Source organism: Abramis brama (assembly GCF_963993115.1).
Source record: "Abramis brama genome assembly, contig: SCAFFOLD_106, whole genome shotgun sequence".
Taxonomy (NCBI): domain Eukaryota; kingdom Metazoa; phylum Chordata; class Actinopteri; order Cypriniformes; family Leuciscidae; genus Abramis; species Abramis brama.
Genome location: NW_028155983.1, coordinates 22501 through 45993, shown reverse-complemented (window position 1 = coordinate 45993; position 23493 = coordinate 22501). Strand labels below are relative to the sequence as shown.

The 23493-nt window shown below is 41.7% G+C and overlaps 2 protein-coding genes across 2 annotated transcripts in view; one reads left to right on the top strand and one right to left on the bottom strand.

The window, feature by feature from the left end:
- Positions 1-235: 235 nt before the first annotated feature.
- On the bottom strand, positions 236-16926 carry LOC311077213 (uncharacterized protein). Its single transcript, XM_084139038.1, has 9 exons — positions 16678-16926; positions 15174-15326; positions 14839-14944; positions 14531-14651; positions 4525-6660; positions 3888-4056; positions 3633-3795; positions 1091-1223; positions 236-989 (listed from the first exon to the last, which is right to left on the bottom strand). Exons 1-9 carry the CDS (start codon positions 16728-16730, stop codon positions 826-828), a joined length of 3198 nt encoding a protein of 1065 aa, XP_083995164.1. The 5' UTR covers positions 16731-16926; the 3' UTR covers positions 236-825.
- Positions 16927-21018: 4092 nt separating this feature from the next.
- psmd3 (proteasome 26S subunit, non-ATPase 3) overlaps positions 21019-23493 on the top strand; it is a 17314-nt gene continuing 14839 nt past the window's right edge. Inside the window, exon 1 of the mRNA XM_084139037.1 lies at positions 21019-21295. Within this exon, the coding sequence (XP_083995163.1) occupies positions 21169-21295 (127 nt within the window). The 5' untranslated portion in view covers positions 21019-21168. The remainder of the gene's footprint in view (positions 21296-23493) is intronic.

The window sequence follows — 23493 nt, the reverse complement described above, 5'->3', positions numbered from 1 at the left end:
TGGTAATGCTGTGCAGTAATAAGATCCAATTATTCTTGAGCTCACGGTGGTTAAAGTAGTGATAGTGACTTCTTGGAAGGGGCAAGGCCAATCTGAGTAATGGAGATGGGAGATCACCTTAAGTCAGATATAATATATAGCTTTTGTACAAATGTATGCGACACAATCTATTTAAGAACAGTGATATTCAACAGCAATGGGTTCCTGTAAAACAGTAAAACATGGTGATAGCATAGCCAGTCATAGGTTTAATTACCTGAGAAAACATGAAATGATCAAATATATATATACATTAAAAGCAATGTAAGTCACTTAGGATATTTGTCTTCCATTAAATAATCAACTCTGAAATATTCTTTCACTTTTTTATTTACGTAATGAAGAAATTCTAAAGTAGAAACAACTAGCTAACAATCAGCTAACAATCAGCTCTAACACACATCATATAAAAAGTAAAAAAGATTTTACAGATTTATATCTAAGACCTAATTTCATAAAATGGATAAGGATTTAAAAACTGTCAAAATGATTTATGTAATGACATTTGCAATAATCCACTGCAGCATGCCGCTCATTTTTTGCATTAGAATAGTGGAATAACCATTGCAATGAGTTTAAAAAAATAAACATTTCATAAAAAAAAAAATGTTTAACTGCTGATCTTCTGTGGTTTGTATTTTTTATTTACTGAACAGTAGCTGGTCCTCATTGTATGATAGCATGCTGATATATATTGATATTACAATAGTGTTATTGAAATAGTGAACAAAAGCGTATGCATATGCTTCACTATTAGAGTTTCTGTAATGCCACAGTGTCTATGGTTCATCTGATGTCGGCAGGTCGGAGCTGTCGTTCTCCTTCAGCTAAGAAGATCTGCATCGCCCGATAAAGCAGGTGCACGCCTAACTCCCGTTTCCTCCGCACAGACCAAGTTGACACAACACCATAGTAGTCTCCTCTTTTCTGGTTTGTGAGCATCTTCAGCCCTAAAAGAAGATCAACATGTGAACAATTATGACATTAAGATGGAAACGTGTTTGCAAAAACATTTTTAATTATCCAAGCAGCCAATTTCATATCTCTTTACCAATGGCATCCACCATACAAGCCTCACGCGTGTACGCTTCCACAGCAATGACGTTTTGGAAACAGTGCAGAGATATTACTCCGTGCCCAGCGTTCCAGACCTGCAGGATGTGCTGCACTTTTGAGCAGAGTTTCTGGAGACATCGAGAGAAAAATACCATCATAGAATTTATGATCAATATTAAGAACCATGAGCAAGAACGGAACTAAAAAGGAGATGTGTTGTGGGTTTTTTTTTACTCAAGCAGTTTAATACAGAGCATCAAATATGGTCAACGGATTCTAAACACATGTTCTTGACGCTGGAAACCGATGAGATTTGTCCTCACATCACGCAAGTACGGCTGAGCTTCTGTTTTTGAGCTGAGCTTCCATATTTCTATGTAGGAGCGTCAGTCAATTTTTATATATTAATAAAAGCCTAAATTAAATCTATTCCATCCTGAAATTGTTATACAACCCAAATGTGATTACTCCACAACATATAGTGAATGTATAATAGTATAAAAATTCTTGTTTCTTCTGAATTTTTGTTTTAATGCCTAACACGTATATATATAATTTTAATGTGTTTCTATAAAATGTATCCGCCTTTCTAATTATCTGAAAAACAGTTAATTAGACCCTAACCCTAACCCAACTTCGCACACAACAACTCTAGACCATGCTGGCAAAAAGTTATCAAAAGAATTCTAATTCAGTAAACCAGGAGTTTTCACACGTGTCCTGGAGGAGCCCAGTCTCCCTCATCTAAAACACCTGATTCAGCTCATTACCACGTTAGTAGAGATTGTAAGAACAGAATTGAGTGTGTCTGATAAGAGGTTTGAGAAGCACTAGTCTAAACTACCAGCCATTTCAGAAAGACGAAGGCTGTGATATTAATGTTGCCCACAAGAGGGAATCACAGGATAAGAGATCTTTTAAGCCTAATCTTTTTCTATCAGTTACAATCCCTTTGAATGGAAATAAATGCATAAATCTGGTTCCTTTGTATAACTACGGTAGTTTTATATAATTTTGTTATTACAGAAATTATTTAATATATTGCTGTGAATTTAAGAGACTTCAAACTTTTTCAAGATGATGTATATGATAACATTTATACACAAACATATTCACCATTATGGTATGAATAATAAAACAATCAATGTGTGTTAAACTGCAAGCCTGAGTAATCATTCTGACATACTGTACCAATGTTTAAAAGGCTACACATATTATACAAAAAAATAATGACAATGAAAAGGGCCTTATGATAAATGCTTCAGATAAATAAAGTTTTGATATAGGGCTGCATGGAGTGTTGTGAAGATGACTTTTATAGATACACCATCAATGCCAGACTAAAATACTGTTGACAAGGTGACTCCCAATCTCCAGACACACTTTCTGGCAGAGAAGGAATATTCATTATGATCCAAAGCACACTGACAAAATCATGCAAGAGTCTTTAAAGAAAAATAAAAAAATATGACCTAGCCAAGAGTGCTGGCTTGAATCCAAAAGAACACTTTTAGCGTGTTTTAAAGAGAAAGGTCGAGCAACACAAGCCATGCTGATAATGGGCCTTTGCCATTACAGATAAAATGAAATGTAATCATTTAAATTTAAATCATTACATTTCAAAATGAATACTATTAATAATAATAATAATAAACTATAATATTATTGTTTTGTTTAAAGACATCTTTTGAAAGGTAGTGTTACGTTCATGCTTCTATTGTGCTTTTCCCTCCCTCTCTCACTATTTCTCTCTCAGTCTGCTGTCTTGCTCTCAGGTCCCGTGTCACCTGTCAGTCATCATCAGTCGTCTTCTCTGTGTCCAATCCGCTGCCACCCTGGGGGTTTAAAGCCTTCCGGCGAGCCTCGTGTGGTGGAGCAGTGTGTGTGTTCAGTGGTTTGAGTTGTGTACTTTTTGTCATAATTTGTTTATCGTATCCCATTCTGTGAATCTAGCACACATTACTTTATTGTCTGGGCTTTATGGCGCTTTATGACAGAGGTTGTTGTTCCTTTGTGGTGAAAAAGAGAACAGGTAAGCAGATGTGCGATATACACTGTGCGCGTAGTAAGGTCAAGTGTTAGACACACTAGGTAAGGAGTGTATTTTTGTTTTCTGTAGCTGGAGTACGCTATTTAGGGCATCACATACACCGAACAATTTGCTTTATTTTTCACATTTTTCTTTCGGTAGTTTTAAGGGCTGGAGGAGTATAATTGTATAATTATTTGCTTTTATATGGTTCTGTAACTTGGCGCCCCTTAGGTTCCTTTACCCGACGTTATTTGTATTTTTTTTCCCTTTCTTTATTTGTCTATACCACATTGTAAATAGCTGATACCATGATACCAATGCATCCATGGTTATTTCTGCTCATTCCAATTGACCAGCAGTAATGTAGTATCTGAATGTTACGTTCCATTCCCTAGATCTTTAAAGATCGTAACAGGTAGTGTACAGCTTAAAAAAGATTTTTCTCTTCATTCATCATTGACTAAATATCACACAAAAAGAATGATGAAATAAGGACACATCTGACCTTGGAGGTCTTGTCTCCTTTGAAATATTCCAGAGCTTCATAGAGGTGACTGTAAGGTCTAGAACGCTTGCCCTTCCCAACATAGAAAACCGCATTGATGAATGTCTGAAAACATTCTTTAGGGCTCATGGATTGACTTCGATATGGTAGATTCTTTGTCACTCTATAAAACAGCAGTGGGAGAAAATGTTAGTAAACAAAAAGAAACAGTCATTGTTCAAATAAAAGCAACAAAATGTGAAAGAAAATACATGCCGTGGGTCAAGCAGCAGGTAGTTAAAGCTGGACTTAATGAAACCCTCACGCCATCTCTTATTCTGATCTGGCTTATCAAACTGCTCACACAGAGCGAGCTCATCAGCTTGACAGTTAGGAAGCAGGAATCTGTGAAGCGCATTTTCGAGTTCTGAGCTGTAACCTGCAGCTGAGAAAGAAATGCATGATGAAGTATGGCATTTATATGCTAACACTGATCATCTACTCTTTATTCCAGAGGAACTCAACTTTTGAGGCCCAATTTAATTTACAATTATTTATCATCACCCATTAAGATACAAAATATTAAGCCAGTTTGACATTAATTTTTATGAAATGTAAAAGATCTTTCACACTGAGCGTGATGTGATAAAGCTTAACGAATCGCTGATGAACGGAGCTTTCAAACTTAAGGCGAAACGTTTGTTTGCCTTCATCTAATTCACGCCTGCACAATAGGTGGCGCCAACCGAGAATATATTTTTACTCATGTGTGTATCACAAAATTAAAAGCCTTATTAATGTGACCACTGAGGGCCAATTATGATAAAATAACGTAAAAGCTTATGGGCCAGATGGCCACCTGTTGAGTACCTTGACTTTATGTCATGTTATGCATTTTATTTTGTGTACTTACCACTGAAATTAGTGGGGCTCAGAGGGATTCTGGGGTTCTGAAGGGATCTCTTCAACTTCTGCACGTACAGTGGGCGGGTTTGACTGTTTATGGGTCCTGGATCTTCTCCCATTTCAATTAACTTGTTTCTGAGTTCCTTGTCGGTTAAGCCACTTAGTCCAACATCACCCTGTTTGGGACGACAGCTTTCTTTATTACGGTCTGGACTTGTAGACCCGAGCTGAAGCGAGCGCCAATCATAAAGAAGTGTGTCTTCAGAGTTACTGGTGCTTATGCTAGAACTGAAGGAGGTATTGGCCGTTGGAGGAACATGGGTCTCAATGAACTTATGGCCCTCTTCAGTGTCAGTATAAAGGTATTCCACAAGTTCATCGCTATCAGTAGTTAAAGGCTGTCCACCAAGTGTGCAAGAAAGGTTTGCCAGTGTCTGTCGCGACGAGTGGACTGACAGTCGGCTCATGCTATACCGAGGTGTACATCCAGAGCGCCCTGAATTAGCACATGGATTCTTCTGTGCTTTTGGGGATTCATACGTCAAACTGGAAGGAGATTCTGAGTTATTTACCTGAAACGGCAAAGACCCTTGAGAAGTAAGTCCACACGTAACACAGGACTCTTTGTTTCCTACAGCAGTAGGGATGAGCTGTGGCGTTTCTGTTGTGGTTTGCTTCACTTCTTGTACATCAGTCAAATGGTCTACTAACCCTTTGTAACAAACAGGAGTGATTACCTTATTACCAGCCTCACTGGCACTCGTTTCCAACTGTGATTCAACACTCCTTTCAGAAATTAAGACTGTGTCAGCCATGCTCTCGGATAACATTTGCGTGTCAGCTTGGCTTTGGCCATCTGAGCTCACAGATAACTTCAGAGAGCTCAACTGCGAGTCAACATCCTCCATTTTGCTTTCTCCACTGAAGCCGTCTTCGTCAAGACTGTGCTTTGACGTACCATATGGTGACTTAACTGTGTTGCGTCGCAAACGAGTAACAGTGGGTAGCGTCTGTTCAAAGAGGCAAGAGCTGGTTTGTAAGGAGGCCAGTTTGTGGCTCATTCTCTCTGAATGACGACTCAATCTGGACCTTGTTCTCCCAGTGACAAATGGACTTGGAATATCAGTTTCATTACTGGCCACCTCAACTTTACCAGCATTTCCGCTAATTGCAGATAAACTCGCTTCTTCAATATGACTCCTGACTCCTTCTGGCAGGTGTCTGTCTCCATCTCCAACAAAGGAAAGGCGTGCATTTCTAACACTAAAAACTAACCCACTCTGTCCTGCAGTCGATTCGGATTTCTGGGCACAGGGTTTGGTCAAAGGAGAATTTCCATTGTCTTTAGTACTGGGCAACCCATTTTCCACAGAACCTTCAGTTGGGCTCTGGTACGGTTCACTGCCACAGCTATTGTACTCGCTAGAGCCACTACTAATGAGGGGCTGGATGATGCTCTTAAATTCATCATCATCGTTATCATCATCATCATCATCATCATCATCATGTGGTACAGGCCCCACAACAGTCTTATCAAATTCATCTTCCAATGTGTTGACTTCTTTGGAAAAAATGAATACATCATCGGGATACGTGACATCGATTCCCTGATTCTGTAACACAGTAGCCATACGTTTACTATCTAGGAAATCAGGGTATTCAGAAAGATCTAAAGTAAGATCACTAGACTGATCGAGAGAGAACTGCAGATGATCATCTTGTCCGATAATGGGCAAATAATCAATAGTTCCTCTGAAGGTGACACTCCTCCGGTTTTCTGGTTGAGAACGAACAGGGATACTCTGAGACTGCAGACCATCACAGTCACTATCTGTGGCTTGATGCTGATGTTCAGATATTAACCCTGGATTGGCCTTATTGTCCACGACAGAAACACAAGTACTGGACAATATGGGTAACTCTTTACAAATTTCACCATTATTCCAAATATGAGAATCTTCTGACTCGAGATCTGACATATCTGAGAGCCAGAAAGCCTGACTTTCTCTGTTCAAAGGTTTTCCACTGTGTCTGGAAAACGAGGACAGTCGTGTGCTGCTCAGTGGTTCTGCTCCAGGAGGAATCAGCACTGACGCTTCTGGACTGAACGAACTGTCACTCATGGACTGGCCAGAAAGGATTGCTAGAAAAAAGTAAGAATACAGAATATTATGATAGTATAATTTGTTCTCCATACACTTACAATAGACAAAACAATGTACTATCTTTGACTTTGATGGAACACTTCTTTTAGAGCAGTGGTTCCCAATTCTGATCCTGGCGCAATCCCCCTTTACATATTTTGTAAGGGTGTTCAATCAGGATTTTAGGGGCTGACCACCGATCACTGAAACAAGTATCAACCGATACCCATCACCAATACCGATGGCCAAAATAAACAATACAACATAATAACAAAAACAAATGTAAAACAACACTGTATAGTCTTCACTGTATTAATTAAATATAGAGTAATCCTACTAACTACTCTACTAAAGAACAGTGAGTAATTTTCTTTGTCTTTTGTTGTTAACATTAATGACACACTGCACAGGTTTATTGGGCTGCTTCCACTTTAAGAGCTGATGCACGGATCTAATGTACTATTACATATCGTCGCTGTCGGGCGGAAACCTCCTATGTCCAAATTTTGTCAATTTCAGATTTTTTCACAAATCAATGCTATTGGTCAGTCCCCATGTGGGTCTGTTATTCTTACAAATTATTAACCAATCTAAAGTGTTGAAAATAGCTTGAGAGCAAATCTCTTTACTCTATTGGACACTTCAACTGTCTGAGAAGTCTCGTAACTCGACCTCTTCTTCACTCCACGGCATTTTGTCTCTTTAAGATTGAAAGTCGCACCGATTAAGAAATCCTCATCGAGCAACACGTAAAGCAAGCCTTAACTATGATATCAGTTATTGAAGTGTTTTAAATATCTACTTATTTATTACTAGGCTTATTATACATGTGCATTGAAGTTTTAAAATGTATCTAGTATCTACTATAATACTTGAATTGAATTAAATGTTTTGGATACCAGCATTAAATTATTGTTTTTATTATTATTTTACTGACTCGACATTGGCACTGTGCATGTAAATTCCCCAAGTAGCAGGTTTTTATTAATAGGAGAAAAAAGGGCTGTCTACTGGCGCCAAGTAAGCCTATCTTTGGATAACTCTGTCTGTTTTTTAGACAATAACGTGTTAAAATAGTTAGGTTAGATACATTTGAGTAGGCCTGTTTTGTTAAAAATCGATAGCTGTAATGCTTCGGTGCAGAAGGAAGCCTGTGAGTCACGAAGGTAAGTTTGGGGGCAGATTAGGCTAATTTCCACCTATTACAGCCTATAGACACCTCATCGTTTTTTGTTTTGCATCACTCATAGCTCTTAAACCTTTAAAATGGAGTTTAGGAAGATGTATGTAACCACAGTCGTTAGCTTTGGTTAACTATTGAAGTCTTTTCTCTTGTCAAAAGGCTCAGCGCGACCCCCGACTTTGATGAACACTGCTAGCAGCAGCGACGTCTGTGTCCGTACCGTTCTTATCAATGACAGCGTCATTACAAGTCATAAATCTTGTATCTCCGATTAAACATGATTTTGGGGAAATGTTGTGTTAATGTTGGTACACAACAGTATATGATAGCAATATAAGGTATAATACCAACTTTAACGAAACAAAGTTTAATAACTCAAAAAATATGCTTTTTTTTAAATTTCCTGAAAAGAAATGGCTTGGAGATACGAGGATTCCGCCCGACAGCGGCGATATGCGATTTATTCCCCAACTGTTAAAGTTCACTTAAGAAATAACCGACTGTGTTTAAGGAGAGAGATTCATGAACTGAGCTGCACTGACAGGGTCCCTACGCAGTACTCACTACATGAGCACGGTATAATATTAGTATACGGAAATAAACGCAATTTGGTTATATTAGATTTTATAAATTATGTTAAATTATTATAACTTTAGCTGGACAATAACTTTGTATTGTACAACAACTATTCTAGAGCTGCTATAAAGCCAAAACACTTTACTTTAATTTCCTATTATCAATGTAAAGCTGCTTTGGAATAATCTACATTGTTAAAAGCGCTATATAAATGAAGAAGACTTGACTGCTTATTTTCATATTAAACATCGTAACAGACAGTTACCATACAGCACTTTAAAGGGATACTTCACCTCTGGAAAGATGAATGTGTATTTAAATTGGGTCATTTATGTAGTAGAAATGTGAAATTATTTTTGAATTTGGAGCCTTCTAGACTGAGAAAAGCCAGAAAATGTAGTTTTGCCTCATGTGGATGAAAGACAACAACTCCCAGAAAGCACTTGCATTTCCGCCCGTTTCGAGGCCACTCCCAAGCCACGCCTACCGGTAAGAGAGCAGCTAAACAACTAGCCTAGGCTACTAGTGAGTCTCCGTGACGAGTCTGCCCGGGTTTTTAAGAACGGGATTCGGCTTTTGTGTTCTACAGTCGCCATTCATCATGTTTACTGTGGCGAGCAGGACGAGACTGAGGGCCGCGGGAGAACGGCGCGAGGCCGGTGGCGTGAATACTGATGAGCTGTGAGACGCACCGGTCTCGTATCTCTCACGGAGGAGCGGGAATTTTCTTAGCAATGTTAAAACGCACATCAACCGATCACTGGTTTAGCGTTCATGTACAGGGTTGCCAACTTTGGGACTTTGGCTGGAGTGAGACTCTGTAAAACATCAGTGCGTGCGCGTAACCCTAAAGAAAAAAAAACTAATAGAATGGAAAAGTTTTTTCAAAATATACAATTAATTTATTGATTGCACTATAAAAAAATAAAGATAGAGGTGATTAAATAACAAACATGTAAAACAACATCAAAACAATAAAAATCTCAAAACAAAAGGGACACATAATAGTTCCTCCACCGCCCCAGAAAACCCCAACACTAGTTCCACACATGAGGCCTGTTGTAGCCGATGCCACAGTGGCAGTGTTGGCCGGCTTCACCACCTCTGCAGGAGCTCGTGTCGGAAGCAGGGTTCAGTCCGGTCATGAACGGTCATCGCGTCTGTCACGTGACAAATGAACAAAAGACTCGGAAGGTAAAGTAATTATTTATGTTCCCTGTAAATTATTTTTGACTGCATTATAATGATTTCTTAATTCAGAATATGATAAAGACTGCGTAGGTGGATGTGTTCGGGGAATCTGGCTGTTAAAAGTATAACATTTAAAGCCCCTTAAATGAACGAAATGACTCGAAAAAAGATTTGTTCATTTTTAATCGTTCATTTTTGTCATCCAAACTTTCAAACTTGCATCAGTGGCTCCGACTCCGAACCTATGCTCTGAACTCTCTCTGAACTTTTCACACGCAACTGACGTATCAGGTTTAGGTTTTCAGCGAATCAGCGATCAGAGAATACTGCAGTGAGAACGTTGTAGGCAGATGTTACAGCTGTGGGCCTTAAAGGGGACCTATTATGCCCCTTTTCACAAGATGTAAAATAAGTCTCTGATGTCCCCAGTGTATGTGAAGTTTTAGCTCAAAATACCCAACAGAATTTTATTTACAGCACGTTTAAATCATCATTTTTTGGGTCTGTGAAAAACGCACTGTTTTAGTGCTTCTCCTTTAATGCTAATGAGCTGCTGGTTCACGTCACAGGGGGCGGAGCCTAAGCAGCCGCGATCAGAGCCAGAACAGGGAAGATGATAATAATAAAACAGATAGTCGCAGTAATGGTGTTCATTTCGACCATAAAAATGCCTACAGAGTCAAAGAATATATGCTGTATGGAGTTGGAACAGGTATAGTTTAGTTTAATTACTATTATAACCTATTTGGCATTGCTTGTATATACTATTAATGCAAGCCTGCTGTAGGACTCCGTCTGACGATCTGAATTGTCTGAATGATGACACAAAATATACTGATGAGTTTAATAAAGTTTACTGTATGTCACACAAAAGATGAAGCATCAGTTTTTCTTCAGAAAATCGCTGTTAGAGCCGAGTAAACAGTATAAGAAGTGCATAAGTAACTTACATAAATTTCTGTAGAGTTGAGGAAGCATTTTCTTTGAAAACAAAATGAATCCACCTCGTCTTCAGTGGCTGGCAGATTTCAAGAGTAAATAGAGAGAGCTATGTGAATGAATACATCCAGCTACAACACCTTCAACGCTTGGGAGATGCTGCGACGCTTCTTGTGAGTGCATTGCTGCAGCAATGGCTGATGTGTACAACTCGCAGTGAACTCGATCAGGGCGGGTCTAAGTTATAACGGTATGTCAGTCAACACTCGTGGGCGGGGCCTGTGGCTTTAGTGATGTCACTAAAGCCACATTCTGAAAACAGGTCGTTTGGAGAGACTGCTTATGATTTATGGGGATTAAAAAAAAAGGAGTGAGTGGATTTTTATCACTGTAAGGTGGTTGTGTACACACACTGCCAACACACATTTATGTCCAAACACCATACAAAGGTGAATTTTGCATAATAGGTCCCCTTTAAACTCCTCTCCTGTCATTAATACGCTGTGGTCTAGTATAGTCATCAACAGAAAATTAACGGATTGAGAGGGGAGAAAAATGGATTTTGACGTGACATTTCTTGCGTGTGCGTGAGATTGATGCTGAAAGCGTGAGTGTCACGCCAGATGCGTGAGAGTTGGCAACCCTGCATGTAAACACTACATTCAGATTCACCAATCGGAATGAATTCAGTTAGATTGAAACAAAAGGTGTGAATGTAAACAATGAATGGCGCCCGCCGAAAGCAAAAGCTGAATCCCGGACATTTTGGAGGATCTCGATGGCCGGATATGTCCGGGAAAAAGAGGATGGTAACCCCTACTACTCAGCTTTCTCCACAGAATAAGAACCCGTTAGCATAGCTTCCAAATAAAAGATGGCTGACACTATGTGTAGATTCTGTGAGTGAGATCCCACCTTCTATGGGCGGGTTGAACACATGCGGGACAGCTCCTCCTACTGGCTGTAGTCTCTCGCCTCTGGCCAAAAAATCCTCCGATGACGCAAAATGATGATTTTTGCATCATCGAAGGATTTTTTCCAGACAAAAAAACCCATAAATCTCTCGTCTCAGGGGGATATGAGGGAGGAAAGCATGGTAATTCGAAAATACTACGAAAATACTACAGGTTTTCTACTAATACAAAGCTTAATGCTAAATCCTGAAGTATCCCTTTAAATATGACAATTTACTAGTAAGGTGTAACGATTCACTCATTTTCTCTATGCATCGAATACAAATCCTTATGATGCATATGCATCGATCGTGAAACGTACTTTTGAATTGTCAATTGTTGTTTTCAGTCAATAATTAATTAAAAATGCTAAGAATCAAATTAGTTGCGATTTGATAGCGATTCAGTGTTTTAAAATATATAAACATTAAATTACTACTATTTAATTACTTCCCAACTGCGCGGGGAACAGGGAGCAGTGAACTGCGCGGGGAACAGGGAGCAGTGAACTGCGCGGGGAACAGGGAGCAGTGAACTGCGCGGGGAACAGGGAGCAGTGAACTGCGCGGGGAACAGGGAGCACTGAACTGCCGCGGGGAACAGGGAGCAGTGAACTGCCGCGGGGAACAGGGAGCAGTGAACTGCCGCGGGGAACAGGGAGCACTGAACTGCGCGGGGAACAGGGAGCACTGAACTGCGCGGGGAACAGGGAGCAGTGAACTGCCGCGGGGAACAGGGAGCACTGAACTGCGCGGGGAACAGGGAGCAGTGAACTGCGCGGGGAACAGGGAGCAGTGAACTGCGCGGGGAACAGGGAGCACTGAACTGCGCGGGGAACAGGGAGCAGTGAACTGCCGCGGGGAACAGGGAGCACTGAACTGCGCGGGGAACAGGGAGCACTGAACTGCGCGGGGAACAGGGAGCACTGAACTGCGCGGGGAACAGGGAGCAGTGAACTGCGCGGGGAACAGGGAGCAGTGAACTGCGGGGAACAGGGAGCACTGAACTGCGTGGGGAACAGGGAGCAGTGAACTGCGCGGGGAACAGGGAGCAGTGAACTGCGCTGGGAACAGGGAGCCGTGAACTGCCGCGGGGAACAGGGAGCCGTGAACTGCGCGGGGAACAGGGAGCAGTGAACTGCGCGGGGAACAGGGAGCCGTGAACTGCCGCGGGGAACAGGGAGCAGTGAACTGCGCGGGGAACAGGGAGCCGTGAACTGCGGGGAACAGGGAGCAGTGAACTGCGCGGGGAACAGGGAGCAGTGAACTGCGCGGGGAACAGGGAGCCGTGAACTGCGGGGAACAGGGAGCAGTGAACTGCGCGGGGAACAGGGAGCACTGAACTGCGTGGGGAACAGGGAGCAGTGAACTGCGCGGGGAACAGGGAGCAGTGAACTGCGCTGGGAACAGGGAGCCGTGAACTGCCGCGGGGAACAGGGAGCAGTGAACTGCGCGGGGAACAGGGAGCCGTGAACTGCGGGGAACAGGGAGCAGTGAACTGCGCGGGGAACAGGGAGCAGTGAACTGCGCGGGGAACAGGGAGCCGTGAACTGCGGGGAACAGGGAGCAGTGAACTGCGCGGGGAACAGGGAGCAGTGAACTGCGCGGGGAACAGGGAGCAGTGAACTGCGCGGGGAACAGGGAGCCGTGAACTGCCGCGGGGAACAGGGAGCAGTGAACTGCGCGGGGAACAGGGAGCCGTGAACTGCGGGGAACAGGGAGCAGTGAACTGCGCGGGGAACAGGGAGCAGTGAACTGCGCGGGGAACAGGGAGCCGTGAACTGCGGGGAACAGGGAGCAGTGAACTGCGCGGGGAACAGGGAGCACTGAACTGCGTGGGGAACAGGGAGCAGTGAACTGCGCGGGGAACAGGGAGCAGTGAACTGCGCTGGGAACAGGGAGCCGTGAACTGCCGCGGGGAACAGGGAGCAGTGAACTGCGCGGGGAACAGGGAGCCGTGAACTGCGGGGAACAGGGAGCAGTGAACTGCGCGGGGAACAGGGAGCAGTGAACTGCGCGGGGAACAGGGAGCCGTGAACTGCGGGGAACAGGGAGCAGTGAACTGCGCGGGGAACAGGGAGCAGTGAACTGCGCGGGGAACAGGGAGCAGTGAACTGCGCGGGGAACAGGGAGCCGTGAACTGCGCGGGGAACAGGGAGCCGTGAACTGCGCGGGGAACAGGGAGCAGTGAACTGCGCGGGGAACAGGGAGCAGTGAACTGCGCGGGGAACAGGGAGCAGTGAACTGCGCGGGGAACAGGGAGCAGTGAACTGCGCGGGGAACAGGGAGCAGTGAACTGCGCGGGGAACAGGGAGCAGTGAACTGCGCGGGGAACAGGGAGCAGTGAACTGCGCGGGGAACAGGGAGCAGTGAACTGCGCGGGGAACAGGGAGCAGTGAACTGCGCGGGGAACAGGGAGCAGTGAACTGCGCGGGGAACAGGGAGCAGTGAACTGCGCGGGGAACAGGGAGCAGTGAACTGCGCGGGGAACAGGGAGCAGTGAACTGCGCGGGGAACAGGGAGCAGTGAACTGCGCGGGGAACAGGGAGCACTGAACTGCGCGGGGAACAGGGAGCAGTGAACTGCGCGGGGAACAGGGAGCAGTGAACTGCGCGGGGAACAGGGAGCAGTGAACTGCGCGGGGAACAGGGAGCAGTGAACTGCGCGGGGAACAGGGAGCAGTGAACTGCGCGGGGAACAGGGAGCAGTGAACTGCGCGGGGAACAGGGAGCAGTGAACTGCGCGGGGAACAGGGAGCAGTGAACTGCGCGGGGAACAGGGAGCAGTGAACTGCGCGGGGAACAGGGAGCAGTGAACGCCGCGGGGAACAGGGAGCAGTGAACTGCGGGGAACAGGGAGCAGTGAACTGCGCGGGGAACAGGGAGCAGTGAACTGCGCGGGGAACAGGGAGCAGTGAACTGCGCGGGGAACAGGGAGCAGTGAACTGCGCGGGGAACAGGGATCTAATCTAACTGTGTTAGAACAAGGCCTGTTAAATAACTTAAACGATAACAACAAAAAATCTTACAATATTGAAATTTGGGTCCATCATGTTCCTCTTTGGATGTGTGGGACTCGTACTCTTGAAGAAGACTAGCACATTTACTGTTCTCCTCCTGTTCTGCCAGATCAGATGGTTTATTCCCATCCTAGAAATAAAGCAGTAAACACTTTTATAAGGTTCCTCACTCAGCAACTGTATAAAAAAAGTATAAATTAAAAAGTCACATTCAGCTTTCACTTAATTTAAAAAACAGAGTTAAATGTCTAGATCTATACAGATGGCCTCCATCACACAGGTCAGCACTGGAGATGTTAATGCACTGAATGCTCTACTTGATCTGTGAGGTTTGGGTCTCCACCGTTCCTTAAGAGTAATCTGAGATTCTGGAAACACCCCCAAGATGCAGCGATATGTAATGGAGTCAGACCCTCACTACTCCTAGAAAACAAAAACAACAACAACACCTTCATCTTCAGCACAGCTATGTAGGAAACATTGGTGGACCAGGTGAATGTTCAGTAATGCTTCTTTGCCATGGGCATTATTCTATTATTGCACTGAATGGCATGAATGACCAATCATAGACAAGCATTCCTAGAACGCTAGCGTGTAACTGATATGATCGTAGCATGGCAGTGCACCACTCGTGTCTAGCGGTGTAACTGACCTGAGGTTAGGGTCGGCTCCGTGCTGAAGGAGGAGTTTCAGGCAACGCCGTCCTTTCTCAGACTCTTTCCCTGAAGATAGATGAACCGCTGCCACGCCGTCCCGGATGATCCCATTGGGATTAGCACCCCGACACAGCAGAGACTCCACACACCTGCAGAACAAGAACACGATCATGATCATATCTGCGTGTGGAAGCATGCAACAGTCCAACACAAGTGATCTCACCCTGACTGCAGAAGAGCTAGGGTTACCATTGCATGAAATATCAAATAAAGGTAAATTAAAAAAGTCTAAATCTAAAGTTTAAAAAACTATCTTACACAACAATATGTTACAGGTGCCTTGGATTTTCTTCTCTTCTAAACCAGAAATACTCACTGCAACCCTTTCCTAAACATCCGCATTTCCCTTCGGCTGACCCTGGACACGAGTGCAAAGCTGATTCAGTGCTAGTTTGATCCATTATTTAATGTTAATAAAATGTTACAGATTTATGTAGCCAGTGAAAATCTATAAAATTATAGAATATATTTTGGAACAAAGGTCTTGTTAATGAATTTCCGTTTTGTTGAAGGTAATTAAATCCACAGTTTTTCAATAACTGAAGAATATCTAGGAGCCGAAGCCCCAGTAATGCACACGATGATAAACAGCTGCTGACTTCTACGGTTCTTGACATGGCATGGTTAGATTCAGACGGTTAATATAAATAATTTAGAGATAATCACCATATTTATAATGAAACCGTCATTTTTTAAATATGTATTAATCATATTATATAATAGCTATCATGTTATTGTTATCACTGTAAAGCCATATTACCTTTGTTTTTAAATTACTTTTTATTTTATTTAAAATAAACATACTTTAATTACGGTGTTTTTACTTGAATAAAAATACATTTATTTTATTTATTAAAAGAAACAGAAAAATAGTACAAACTTTGTTCAAGGAAGTGTTTTGATCAAGCATTAACTTTAATTAAAGGATTTGTATCAATAATCTCAATATTATCTCATTTGCTTCACCACCTCATACATTTCTTTTCCAAAAAAAGGTTTTCTCCATCAGAGTTCAATAAAAAGACACATTGAGCTCCGTTACATCCCATTTCAAATGTACAAAATTATAATGACTTTAAAGTAAAATAATGATTACAGAGCACAAGCAATTCATGAAACCACTGAACCCGATTTCTGTTGTTTTGGCCATCAGAAATTGAAAATAATAATTTGTGTTTCGATGACAGCTTGATCACAACATGCCGTTCCTGAAGACAAGCGTGTTCTTCGTTCTGTTTTCATGATTATCTTATTTTAAGACAGCGTGGTTTTATTGTTTACTTATTTTTACTTGTTTAGTTTTTATAAATCTACAAGGACACTGGAAGTTTAAGTTATCCTAATGTAAGAGCTTGAACAAGGTGAGCAACATTATAGTTACTGAGATACAGCCCTTGTGGCAAATAGAAACATATTTAAAGTGCAAAAGTCCGTGTTTACCTGGCGTCTGCCTCACTGACGGCATCGATCAGCAGAGCCTCTAACTGCGCCATTACTGCGAGTTAAACTGCTTCCACGCCATGTTTCTACAGTCTAAACTCTCAGCGAAAAGGACTCAAAAAGGTTCTTAAACATTTTTGTCTTTGTTTTGATGAAGTTTCCTCCTGAACATGAATGTTTATCCTCACACCGCTGTCATCCACAACAAAATTCCCTCCATTCACAGTTTTTCCGCTTCGGCCAAATGACACAGCGCCATCTGCCGTCGCGGAGGTGTAGTGACTCACAGCGCCATCTGCCGTCGCGGAGATGTAGTGACTCACAGAGACTCACAGCGCCATCTGCCGTCGCGGAGGTGTAGTGACTCACAGAGACTCACAGCGCCATCTGCCGTCGCGGAGGTGTAGTGACTCACAGAGACTCACAGCGCCATCTGCCGTCGCGGAGATGTAGTGACTCACAGAGACTCACAGCGCCATCTGCCGTCGCGGAGGTGTAGTGACTCACAGAGACTCACAGCGCCATCTGCCGTCGCGGAGATGTAGTGACTCACAGAGACTCACAGCGCCATCTGCCGTCGCGGAGATGTAGTGACTCACAGAGACTCACAGCGCCATCTGCCGTCGCGGAGGTGTAGTGACTCACAGAGACTCACAGCGCCATCTGCCGTCGCGGAGATGTAGTGACTCACAGAGACTCACAGCGCCATCTGCCGTCGCGGAGGTGTAGTGACTCACAGAGACTCACAGCGCCATCTGCCGTCGCGGAGGTGTAGTGACTCACAGAGACTCACAGCGCCATCTGCCGTCGCGGAGGTGTAGTGACTCACAGAGACTCACAGCGCCATCTGTCGTCGCGGAGGTGTAGTGACTCACAGAGACTCACAGAGTTCATCACTGGCGCCTCAATTAGGTTTAGTTTCTCCATGTTAAAGTGCAGCACAGAGTCTCTCGAGGTTGAAAGTCTCTGCCACTACAAAATAAATCTTATAGCATCCAGCAAAAGGCACAAGACAAACAAATGCTCATAAAATTGAATTGAATTAAAGGAGCTGTATGTACGAAATGTATTTCAATTAATCATAAAATGGCCCTGATAAGTCACTAGACATTAAGAAATCATGTTCATTTCTAATACTTATATCACTGACAACAGTAGTCCGGCCAGGATATTGTCATTTAAAAAGTGAAGTTGCAGCCCTCAACTGATGTTGATGATGTCATGTTGTGTTTTGGCCTGAAGCGCCACCCTCCACCTATCTACCAATCACGAAGTCAGTAGCGTTTCAGCATCCGGGTTGCCAGCTCAGCTCTAGTTACCACCATAGATATCATATATAAACGCTAGATGTCTCGTGCGCGCTGCTGGCCAATGGAGGTCGACGTCCGCACGTGGCGGCCATCTTGCCACAGGCAGCTCGCTCACTCGTTTAATGGTGCATGTACTTTTAAATAACCATAACTTGCTCAATTTTCTACCGATTTTCAAACGGTTTGGTTTGTTATAAACGTCAGAGATGTAGTTATGACACTGCATACATATGAATAATTATAACATACATGTTCAAGCATTCGGAATTATAGCCACGTTAATAACGTTTGTAAGAAACCAAACCGTTTGTAAATCCGTCAAGATTTCAGCGAGATAAGAGGATTTGTGTGCGTGCTGATCATTCACCTTACATTAAGCCTGCCTGTGACAAGATGGCCGAACGGTGATGCCGGAAGTGACCGCGCCATAACACATCTAGCGTTTATATATTATATCTATGGTTACCACAGCTGCAGCTACAAACGTTCGTGCTGGATCCTGCAGTGCAGCCTATCTGGCAACCTCGAGTCAGGGGGGAGGGGGAGGGGATACACCGCTCTACAGTAATTTGAAAGTGATTGCAGTACCAGTTTTGGCCACAATCTTACATACGGCTCCTTTAAAGCTATGATAAAACAATGCAACAGCATAGAGAAGTGAGGACATCGTGGACATATTTTGTATTGAGAAAAAAAGAGATACAGGCATGAATTAATCGTTCAGTAACATGCATTAAGGAAGTAAATATATTTAATGTGCAGACACAGTTCAGAGGGTTGTTCCATAAAAGACGCTTAGAAAAGCGGGGATTAAACTCCAAAACCGGACTTGAATGAGCCTAACAAATAAGTTGTGGCTAAAGTGGTTCCATAAAAGGTAATTGAAGTTCACGCAATCTCACTAATTTGATCCAGGTTTATCTAGTCTAGATAATTGCGTGTGCACGCGTTTCTGAAGCAGCCCAGAGGTCGATCGTGGATCAAATCGATCCACCATCAAACAGCGTATATTTTGTGCTGTTTTATGCGTTTGTGACATGTTTTTTTCCCCCTCAGTGCAAAACTTACATTTTACAGTTATATTCTCCATCTGTAAATGTTAGAAAGTCATGCAAATATATCCATTTTGCTACTAATCTTAATATTGAACGAGCCAAATAGGAGCGCAATAATTCTGACTAAAATATAAATTTTGCTTGGAAAATTAATATGCAGTATTTTATAACACTATAAATATCTTCTAATTATAATAATTTATCTTTAGGATGTTGGATAAGTTGCAGTGAACTTCTAGCGAACAGAAGTACTTCAGTCAACAGAAGTAGCCTAATTCAGGGAAGATTTTTTTAAAGAAACTAAATATATAAAGATACAAAATATAGTTTTGGGTATAGGACCTATGCTACTTAATAAAGATGATGTATACTTATTTAGAATGCTGAGAATTACAGCTTTTAATGCAATAATTTTTGGAGAAAGCAAGAATCCCCAGTTTTAAATGAGTAGATTTAGTTTCTAAAGTACATTATGGGGAGGATAACATGAAATTAAGAGCAAATGTATACATTTAGAAAAGATATGTGCAACTCTAAAATCAAAGAATATTCCATAAAATAAAGGAATATATATTAGCCTACATTAACTACATTTTTATATAACCCTCCCTCCCTTTTATTTCTAGTTATTTGTTATTTTATTTATTTACTTATTTAATATTCAATATTTGATATTCAAATAATATTACTTGAAAAACTATTAGGAATTATGTGTCATTATAAGAGTTTGATATAAATATGTGAATGTTACATTTTTATTAATATTTATTTATTGTTTTTTGTCTTTTCCCCCTTAAATCATATGTAAAAGTGTCTAACTATGTACTTTTTGGTTATTGTTCTAATCATGTGTTTTTTAGGCTATGTGTTGGTGGGTATTATCACAAAAGAAAAAAAAAGTAGAAGGAAAAATAAGGAATATTTATTGGGGGAAAATATTATGTCTTTAAAGGAACTGTCAATTTGTATAATTGTGTTAAATTTGAATTGAAAGACATAATAAAGTACATAATATATATATATATATATATATATATATATATATATATATATATATATATATGCTAAAATATTTCTTATTTGGACATTAGATGTGCCTTATTTAGAATTTTAAACCTACAAGTGTATTTTTATGATAGCAATGATAGCAATAACTGTAAAGGGACTATTGTAATGGGGTAAATCAAATGTAAGCTAATATCCTGTCAATTACTAAGCTCAGATTCATCTTACCAGTTAAAATTTATAATGTGCTTTTGTAATTATTTATTTTTAATTTTGTGATTTTAACTTCTGCTTTACAAAGCTTTTTTTTTAGATTGTGTTCTAATGTTCTTCTAATCATAAACATGTATTACAGCTGCCAAACAAAACCAGAGAGAAATGTATTCATAAATCTTTAAAACAATCTAATTAAATCTTGGGCACAAAAACATTCAGCCAGTAAAAAAAGAAAACCTGTATATTGTATTTAGGCCTATCTATCTATCTATCTATCTATCTATCTATCTATCTATCTATCTATCTATCTATCTATATATATATATATTTGTCTAATTGATTTTCTGTATACTGTGTATTTATTTTTGGACTAATAGTGGTTAATAAAGTCCAATAATGGTGAGAGAGTGTCAGTGGTAATGTCGGTCAGTGTTAGAGGATCTGTGTAACAGCTGAGGCTTAGCCTGACAGTTAGCCTGCCCTGGACCAGGCTAGTTTCCCAGCATAAGTTGCCAGGGTAACTGAGTTTGAACGATTTTAAGTTTGCTTTATGAAACAGAATCCACCGACAATAAGTCTAACTAACCAAAATAAGCCTGGCTTGTATTCTAATCTTGTTTTATGGAACAACCCTCTATTAGGGTATTTTTGTTATCGTTGTATTGGTGTTTATCATTCATGTAATCTTTGTGACTGTCAGCAGAGGGCAGCACTTTCCTCTCACCATCAGATCCACACACAAATACCAACGAGAAAGAACACAAGCGACCCATAATGCACTGCAACCCGTGAGAATTGCCAGTCATCTTCTGTATTAGTGTGTGTGGTGTGGATTCAAGCGAGCTTCTTATTTACATGCCTGATTATCGCATAACGAGACCGAACTCCGGAATCTGAGCGACAACATGAAAGAAGCGACGGCGAAGAAACGCGAGAAAGCGCGCGCGGATAAAGATGTGGAAGATGTGGAGATGAAGGAGGACGAGCACGAGCAGCGCGCGCCCCGCGAGCAGGACCAGCTCACCCTGGACGGTCTGAATATTACTTATTATAATCATAACCTAAACCCTGGACGGTCTGAACATGACCTGTCATAACCATAACCGATCTCGCTTTATGCCATAACAAGCCTAACCTCTGATCAGTGACGCCGCGAGCATCAACACTACACCGGCTTCTGCTGTAGTCTGGCGATAGTGCACTGTTATTATGACTAAATCTGATCACTAGTTTGGTCCCAGTAATATAGCAAAGCTGTATGTGGACGAGAGCATAAAAGCAGAGCTTTCGAGAAACGCCATTAAAACAATGTTCACTCGCATTAGAGTAACGCTAACATGCTGTGTCAGTCTCGGCCAGTGAAGTCCTCTTTATTAACATCGGCTGTGCAGCAGATCTAGAAGATTATAGCGTCAGTTCAGTGATGGGTCATTTTTGTTGAAAAAGTTATTAATTTAGTTCATATATATATATATATATACACAGCTCTGGAGAAAACCGTGATGTCATCGTCCAGCTCAGTTCTCGTATAATGCTGTCAGTGCTGAATATTAAATACACAGTGGATGTCATCATTAATATGCACTGCCAGGCCAGTGTCTGTCATCATGTGTTCATGAGCAGCTGACCGAGTTACTGAAGCAGAGCTCCACCGATTCATCTAATCTGACTTGGTGCTGAACTTTATTACTCAATAAACAATCATTTCAACAAATATAGCAAAAAATAATTGTAAAGATAGCTATGCTTTAACACAGTTTTTACACTTATTTTTCAAATGGCATTGAATATTGCATTATATAACCGTAACCTAACCACAGTATGCTTGCATGACAATAATAATGATTGCTTGGCTCGGTGTTCTTATAGAGTTGGTGTTGTTAGGGTTAGGTTAAGGTAAGGTAAGGTTAGGTTAGGCTTTAGTTAGGGTTAGTTCAGGGTTAGGTTAAGTTAGGGTTAGGTTAGGGTTTAGTTTATCCTCTAGTAATCATAAAGGCATTGATTAGCTTGATCTGGTGTGTTCGTGGCCCTTCAGGACCCACGCTGATGTTAGGCTGTGACGTGTGCATAAAATGTAAAAAAAAATAAGCCTTATATTATGAAACAGCTTGTTTTGAATTAGAAAAACAGTTTAAGTCAGTATATTAAAGGGGACATATCATGCTAAATCCCCTTTTTTAGCCCTTATATGCATTTTGTTGTATATTTGGAGTGTTTAGAAGTACAGAAAAGTTGAAATTATTCTCTTCAGGTGCTTCGTTGATATCTTTATATTCTGTTTTGGTCATATTTTTCAACCTGTTCCGATTTTTCTGTTGTCTATGACGTTTTTTGAACTATTACGTCACAGTATTTGCAGCGGAACTGCCAAATAAGGACATTGACTTCCGGCCCAACACTTCCAGCAATCCGCCATTTTTATTTCTCGCTGCAATTTTGTAGTCCAAGCTAAAGGATGCAGAAGTTACGAGAGGGTAAGTTAAAATGTTCGGTTGTTGGATGTAGTAACCCACACGCTTCATTACACCGTCTAATGTAGATGAACTGCCGCGCGTGACAGGACGCATGTTTAACTGAAAGAACGAGCAGAGAGAGAGACCCGGTCGCGCGCGCGCTCACTCTCTCTCTTCAGAGCCAGGCGAAAGTGTAAACAAGACTTCACCGTCTCCAAACTAGACGCGGTCTTGCTCTCTCTCCCTCGCACATATTAATCAAAATAAATCGACACGGTGGTAAAAGGTCGGAAGACCAAAGTTTCATGTGTAAATACAGTAACACACCATTGCGATACATCCATATGAAGACGTTGTTCTGCAGGTTCGTCGTCTTCATTTTCATCTCGCTCCGGCTCCGACTCTGGCTCGAACATGTAAGGCTGGCTGGACAAGTCTTCCGTTGTTGACATTTTGTTAATAACGTGTGAATAAAACGTTTCTGTGCCGCTAGATAATCGTATTTCTGCTATCAAACTACAAAAATGGCCGAACGGGGTGGAGTTGAACCGAGTGTGGGCGGGGTATGAAGGGTCTCAGTTGTATTTAAAGAGACCGCACCAAAACGAGTTGCTCTCAGACGCACATCAGAAAAGGGGTAGAAAAGGGGCCTGTGGAGCTATAATAATGAGGAATTCAGACCCAAGCATTGCAGTTACGCTTTATATAGACTACAAATGTATGATTTATATGTAAAAAGGAACGATTTAAAAGCATGATATATGTCTCCTTTAAAAG

Bases quoted from the DNA above. Each gene is read 5' to 3' on its own strand.
- LOC311077213 (XM_084139038.1), bottom strand. From the start codon at position 16,730: ATGGCGCAGTTAGAGGCTCTGCTGATCGATGCCGTCAGTGAGGCAGAC. The intron at 6,661-14,530 runs GTAAGATTTTTT...ACTTTTTTCTAG, and splicing joins TGGACCCAAATTTCAATATT to CAATCCTTTCTGGCCAGTCC. The intron at 3,796-3,887 runs GCATGTATTTTC...GCTGTTTTATAG, and splicing joins TACCTGCTGCTTGACCCACG to AGTGACAAAGAATCTACCAT.